Source organism: Dipodomys ordii, unplaced genomic scaffold (genome assembly GCF_000151885.1).
Source record: "Dipodomys ordii isolate 6190 unplaced genomic scaffold, Dord_2.0 Scaffold112, whole genome shotgun sequence".
Lineage (NCBI taxonomy): Eukaryota > Metazoa > Chordata > Mammalia > Rodentia > Heteromyidae > Dipodomys > Dipodomys ordii.
The window spans coordinates 6,037,221-6,044,173 of record NW_012267328.1 but is presented as its reverse complement, the minus strand read 5'-3'; the positions used below and the strand labels follow the sequence as shown (position 1 = coordinate 6,044,173).

Below are 6,953 nucleotides of genomic sequence, written 5' to 3'. Positions count from 1 at the left end.
CTTCCTTCCTTCCTTCCTTCCTTCCTTCCTTCCTTCCTTTCTTTTTCTTTCTTTTTTGTCAGTCATGGAGCTTGAACTTGGGGCCTGGGCATTGTCCCTAAACTCTTTTGCTCAAGCCTCGTGCTCTACCACTTTGAGCCATAACAGCACTTCTGTTTTCTGATGATAAATTGGAGATAAGAATCTCCTGGACTTCCCTGCCCGGGCTGGCTTCAAATCATGATCCTCAGATCTTAGCCTCCTGAGTAGCTAGGATTATAGACCTGAGCAATGGGTGCCTAGCTAACAGATTCTTACCTCCAATTAACCATTAAAAAGCTGAAAGTAAGTAGCTCAAGTGGTAGAGTGCTAGCCTTGAGTGAAAAAGCCAAGGGACAGCACCCTGGCCCTGAGTTCAATCCCTAGTTTTGGGGTGAGCATGTGCACACACACACACACACACACACACACACACACACACTGATCTGATTATATGCCTCTCTCTCTCTCTCTCTTTCTGATTCACTAAGATTTGAACTCAGAGCTTTATACTTGCTAGGCAGGTGCTCTACCACTTGAGCCGTGTCCCCAGCCCATATATAACCTCTTCTTTTTTTTATTTCTTGTGGTGCTGGGGATCAAACTGCAGGGGAGACCTGGAGTATGGTAAGGAAGGGCTCTGCTAATGAGCTATGTCCCTGCCCCCCTCCCCATAATCACACGTATATAAGTAGAAAAAATGGAATTAGAATACATTGTAAACTGTGTCACTGTAGCAGAGAAATCCCCCTCTGCATAACTAATGCACACTAATAAAAGAAGAAGACATATGTCTACTTCAAAAAGTCTAGAGAGAAACCCAGAGTGATCAAGGACCACGCTGCTAGGGTGCCACTTTTCCAAGCGTGTGTATTTCTTTGTTGTGCATTGAGGTGCCGTGTTTGATGAACGGTGTGTGTGTGTGTGTGTGTGTGTGTGTGTGTGTGTGAAATGGGGGGAGGGGAGGGCCAAGGACAGGGCAGGGAGGGGCAGGAAGTAGGTGCTTCTCCCCCAGGGTGAATAACCCCAAGGTTCTGCCCCTCCAGTCCTGCCCATGTCGTAAATCGCCAGCGCCCCTTCTTCCCCCGGGGGAGGAAGGAGAAGTGGGGTGACTCAGGCAGCACTTATAAGCTGGCTCTTCAGACCCCTGGCACACCCGCCGTCTGTGGGGGACAGCTCTGGCTCCGCTTTCCCGGCAGCATGGCCTTCAACGGAAAGTTTGAGGTGGAGAGTGAGAAGAACTATGACGAATTCATGAAGCGCCTGGGTGAGTGAGCTGCCTGCCCTGGGACTGGACGGCCAGGAGAGAGAGAGCCAGGACTGCATTCATTCATTCATTCATTCATCCAGTCACATCTATCGAGCAACTACTCTGTCCTTTCCCTAGGTAGATGGATGGATGGATCTATCTCTATCTATCTATCTATCTATCTATCTATCTATCTATCTATCTATCTATCTATCTATCTGTTACAGGCACACACACACACACAAAAGCCCAAGTGCAAGGCTTGAGGGGTGTGTGTGTGTGTGTGTGTATGGGCCAGAGTACTGGAGCTTGAACTCAGGGCCTGGGCATTGTCCCTTAGTTTTTCACTCAAAGCTGGAATTCTACCAGTTAAGCCACAGGTCCATTTCTGACTCATTTTTTGCTACTCTTGGGGTTTGAAATCTGGGGCTTGGGCGCTGTCCCCTGAGCCTCCTCGTGTTCAAGGCTAGTGCTCTACCACTTGAGCCACAGCACCACTTCGGCTTTGTTTTGAGTAGTTTATTGGAGATAAGAGTCTCACAGCGGGCTGGGAAGGTGGCTCAGTGGTAGAGTGCTTGCCTTGCATGCACGAGGCCCTGGGTTCCATTCCTCAGCACCATATAAGCAGAAAAGGCTGGACATGGTGCTGTGGCTCAAGTGGTAGAGTGCTAGCCTTGAGCAAAAGAGGCTCAAGGACAGCACCCAGGCCCAGAGTTCAAGACCCAGGACCAATGACAAAAAAAAAAAAGAGTCTCACAGGGATTTTTCTGCCCAGGCTGGCTTTGAACCACAATCCTCAGATCTCAGCCTCCAGAGTAGCTAGGATGACAAGCGTGAGCCACTTGTCACCTGGCTCAGCTGTTTTTTTCTTATGTGGCCTGTCTGCTTGTCCTTGGGCCCAGGTCTTCCCAGCGACGTGATCGAAAAGGGCCGCAACTTCAAGATCACCACGGAGGTGCAGCAGGATGGCCAGGACTTCACCTGGTCCCAGTACTACTCCGGGGGTCACATCATGACCAACAAGTTCACCATCGGCAAGGAGTGCGAGATGCAGACCATGGGCGGCAAGAAGTTCAAGGTGAGGCCCCGCCGCCTGCCTCCCCCCTCCCCCCTCCCCAATCCCTGGAGCCACCCACAGCTCAGACATGACGTCACTGCCCCTCCTGTTAATCTCCCAGTGTCTAACCATCGCCATGATTAATGGACCAGACAGGGACCTTGAAGAGAGAAAGTATTTGCTGATCACTTAAGATAACATAATTTGACACTTGCTAAATCAGTTCTATATTGTGTGTGTGTGTGTGTATGAGAGAGAGAGAAAGAGAAAGAGAGGGAGGGAGGGAGAGAGGAAGAGAGAAGAAGAGGAAGGGAAGAGGAGGGGGAGAAGTAGGAAGAGGAGGAGAGAGAGAAAGAGAGAGAGAGAAGAGAGGGAGAGAGAGAGAGAGAATGTGTGTGGTGTGCTAGCCCTGGGTCTTGAAATAAAGGCCTAGGTTGTAGTAACTTATTTTGTTTTTTGTTTTGCTTTGTTTTTGGTCAGTCGTGGGGCTTGAACTCTAGGCCTGGGCGCTGTCCCTCAGCTCTTCTGGGTACTCAAGGCTAGCACTCTATCACTTGAGCCACAGCGCCACTTTGGATTTTCTAGTAGTTTATTGGAGAGAAGAGTCTCACGGACTTTCCTGCCCTGGCTGGCTTTGAACTCTGATCCTTAGATCTCAGCCTCCTGAGTAGCTAGGATGACAGGCGTGAGCCACTGGTGCCAGCCACTTACTTAGCTTTGTTTTTGCCCAAGGCTAGTACCCTACCACTTGAGCCAGAGCTCCACCGCCGCCATGTTTACATAGTTGATGAATCTGTTTTTTTTCTCCTGTTTTTATTCATCTTTAAGTAATTTGTACAAGGTGGTTACCACCATTCAACAATCAATTTGTAAGTACCGTGCTTCTTGATCGATATCACTCATCGTGTTGTATTCTTTGTATTGTATTGCATTGGGCTGTATAGGCCAGTGCTGGGGTTTGAACTCAGGGCCTCATGCTTGCTTGGTTAGCACTGCTCCAGGTGAATCACCCCTCCAGCCTGGCTTTTGGCTGATGAATTGCAGATGGAGTCTTTCAGACTTTTCTGCCCAGGCTGGCTTCAAACCAAGATCCTCAGCTCTCAGCCTCCTGAGTAGCTAGGGTTACAGGTGTGAGCCGTGAGCTTCGTCTTCATTTACAGATGTGTAGAAGGAGGCAGCAAGCAGTCAAGCCACCTGTTTGAGACACACAATCGTGCATCTGTAGGCAGGGAATTCCTGGAGGGGGCGTTGCGGGGCTGGTGTGGAAGGCTGAGGACTCAGAATCAATGTCCTCCCCATTCCTTCCCAGGCCACCGTGCAGATGGAGGGTGGCAAGGTGGTGGTGGACTTCCCCAATTATCACCAGACCTCGGAGGTCGTGGGTGACAAGCTCGTGGAGGTGAGTGTGCGGCTGGTCTCTGGGGGTATTCGTTTCCATGCCTCTGTAACCCGCGGAGGAGGATCTGAACAGCTGGCCCCTTCCCGTGCCAGGGTGCGTACTGGAAGATGGGAGAAAAGCTGTGGGTAGAGCTGGGCACCGGTGGCTCACGCCTGTCATCCTAGCTACTCAGGAGGCTGAGATCTGAGGATCGCAGTTCAAAGCCAGCCCAGGCAGGAAAGTCCATGAGACTCTTATCTCCCACGAATCACCAGGAAACCGAAGTGGCTCTGTGGCTCAAAGTGGTAGAGTGATCGCCTTGAGCAAAAAGAGCTCAGGGACAGCGCCCAGGCCCTGAGTTCAAGCCCTGAGATAGACAACAACAAAAAAACCCAACACCACTGTGGGTAGGTACATCGTGTCAGTCCGGGTACCCAGCCTTGGCTAAGCAGGGAGAGGAGCGGAAGGAAGACTCTCTACAATGGGCATGTCTCCAAGACTGCTGGGAGAATGGATGGAATGAAGAAGGGGCAAGGCTGGCAGGGGGCAAGGTCGAGGAACAGAGATACGTCCCTTCTGCCACATGGAGGTCTGCACAGCATGGCCGATGGTTAATCTATGGCCTGGAGAGGGATGGTGCACCTGCCTCCTCTCCTTCCCCTCTCCCTCCCCCCCAGGGCCGCACTGATTCTCTGTCTTCTGTCTGCTTCTTTCAGACCTCCACCATTGGAGGCGTGACCTACGAACGAGTGAGCAAAAGGCTGGCCTGAATCACCGGGCAGGGCTCTGAGGGCCTCCAACCCCAATAAAACTGACAGAAGAATCATCTGGCCTCCATTTTCTGGCATCTTGGGGACAGCTGTTGGGTGGCTGGGAGGGTGGGAAAAGCTCCAAGGGGAGGGACGATGCTCTCTCCTTCTCTCCCTCATTCCTTTGTCATCCCCATAATGGCTACACAGGCCACAAGTCAGCCTCGTGGACCCCGTAGGACCTGAATCATCAATCCAATTAACGACCAAAAAAGCCTGGTGTGCAGCCATGGTTCAAGTGGTAGAGCACTCACCTTGAGGGGGGGGAATAAAGCTCAGGGACAGCGCTCAGACCCTGAGTTCAAGCTGAGTTCACACACACACACACACACACCATCACCACCACCACAATCACCCTCCCACCCACCTACCAAGCCAGGACCTTAACCTCTGGGTTCTACCGTTTTGCCAAGACTTATTGCTAATTACGCGAACTAGGTAAGCACTAAATTAAACTAGCAGTGTTGCTCTTTTCCCCTCCAGACTGAATAATTACTCATAATGAGCTTGGATAATACGTCTCTAAATAAAGAGAGTGAACCATAATTAGGCTGAAAATTGAGAGAGTAAAAGGGAGAAAAAAAAGGGAGAGGGAAAAGGGGGAGGAGGGAAGAGAGGAATTTCACTCTCATAAATGATTCAAGGAAGAATTTAAATTGTTGTTAGAAACCTGGTGAAGGTTAGCTCATCCCTGTTAAGGGAAAATTACTCAATAGGAAGTGCCCAAGTGACCTGAAGTTCAAGGCTAGCTCAGACAAAAATCTCAAAGACTATCTGAAAAATAACTAGGAGAAAAAAAAGAAGAAAAAAAAAAGGGCTAAGAGGATGGCTCAAATGAGAGAGAGCCAGCCACGTAAGCATAGACCCTGAGTTCAAATCCTAGTACCACTAACTTAAAAATGCTGGCAGAGTCAGGAGCTGGTGGCTTGCACCTGTGATCCTAGCTACTCAGGAGGCTGAGATCTGAGGGAGATAGCGGTTCAAAGCCAGCCCAGGCAGGAAAATCCGTGAGACTCTTACCTCCAAAGAACCACCAGAAAACCCGAAGTGTTGCTGTGACTCAAAGAGGTAGAGTGCTCGCCTTGAGCTGAAGAGCTGAGGGACAATGTACAGGCCCAGAGTTCAAGCCCCACAACCGACAAAAATGAATGTTGGCAGGGGTTGGAGGCTCAGGGGTAGAGCTCCAGCCAGTGAATGAAAGCAAGGGTCAGATACTAAGTTCGAGTCTTCGTCTTTGGGAAAAAAATGTTGGCAAAAATTCTTGTGTGTGTGTGTGTGTGCTGAGGCAATCTTACAGAGCATCCATGCGTGGAGCCAACACACGAGTTCCCCCGGGGTCCTAGGCCAACAGCCTGAGCTCCACGGCTCAGCTTCTACAGCTCAGCTGTTGTCATGGCAACGCGTGGAGCCCGAAGCCCCGAGGGAGGGATTTACCCAGAGTGACGTCAGGGCCTTCGGTCCATTCCACTTGTCTTGGCTCTGAACCCCCAGAACTGAAGAAGCGCCTGCCATGCAGGGGCTCCAGACACCCAGCTACCCTCGGAGGTCTGGCCTGAGCCTGCATCCCTTCCTGTCCACCTCCATCTGTGCAGCGCAGTGCAGCACAGACCTGTTGACCCCAGCTGTCAGGGACATTTTCCTGCTGGATTCCGAGTGGACCCAAGGCAGGGCAGAGGCCTGAGAGGCCCTCTCCTCAAAGCATGGCGCTGACGGGCTCCATAATGAGCGAGGCTATATTCCATTGGCTGTATTGCATTCATTGTGTGTGGTGGGGGGGTGGGGGGAGAGGAAGGGAGAGAGAGGGAGAGTCCTGGTGCTTGAACTCAGGGCCTGGGTGCTGTCCCTGACCTTTTTGTTGTTGTTGTTCAAGGCTAGTGCTCTACCACTGGAGCTACAGAGTCCACTTCTGACTTTTGGGTGGTTAATAAGTTTCCTGATCTTTTCTGCCCAGGCTGGCTTCAAACCACAGTCCTCAGATACCAGGCTCCTAATTTGATAAGATTATAGGCATGAGTCACCAGCACTTGGCCTATTTCCTTCCTTCCTTCCTTCCTTCCTTCCTTCCCTCTCTTTTTCTTTTGTCAGTCCTAGAGTCTGAACTCAGGGCCTAGGCACCGCCTCTGAGTTTCTTTTTGCTCAAGTCTAGCACTCTACCACTTGAGCCAGATCACCACCTCTGTTTATGTGGTACTGAGGAATCGAACCCAGGTCTTCATGCATGCTGGGTGAGCACTCTACCACTGAGCCACCTACCCAGCCAACACATTTTCTCTGCTTAAAAGCATTCTATTCTGCCAGTACTATCATGCCAGGCTTGAACTCAGGGCCTCGAGCTCTCACCTGGATTTTTCTTTCTTTTTTTGGTCCGGTCGTGGGGCCTGAACTCTGGGCCTGGGCGCTGTCCCTCAGCTCTTCAGCTCAAGGCAAGCACTCTACCACTTG

General features: G+C 50.9%; 1 protein-coding gene across 1 annotated transcript; it reads left to right on the top strand.

The window, feature by feature from the left end:
• The first annotated feature begins 1,206 nt into the window (after nt 1-1,206).
• Fabp6 (fatty acid binding protein 6, ileal) lies at nt 1,207-4,472 on the top strand. The gene is made up of 4 exons (XM_013028646.1): nt 1,207-1,285; nt 2,170-2,345; nt 3,634-3,723; nt 4,419-4,472. The coding sequence occupies exons 1-4, from the start codon at nt 1,219-1,221 to the stop codon at nt 4,470-4,472; spliced, it is 387 nt and encodes a 128-aa protein (XP_012884100.1). The 5' UTR covers nt 1,207-1,218.
• Nucleotides 4,473-6,953: the final 2,481 nt, after the last annotated feature.

Coding starts and splice junctions, on each gene's coding strand:
- Fabp6 (XM_013028646.1), top strand. CDS start 1,219: ATGGCCTTCAACGGAAAGTTTGAGGTGGAGAGTGAGAAGAACTATGAC. Junction 1,286..2,169: donor CGAATTCATGAAGCGCCTGG/GTGAGTGAGCTG, acceptor CCTTGGGCCCAG/GTCTTCCCAGCGACGTGATC. Junction 2,346..3,633: donor TGGGCGGCAAGAAGTTCAAG/GTGAGGCCCCGC, acceptor ATTCCTTCCCAG/GCCACCGTGCAGATGGAGGG.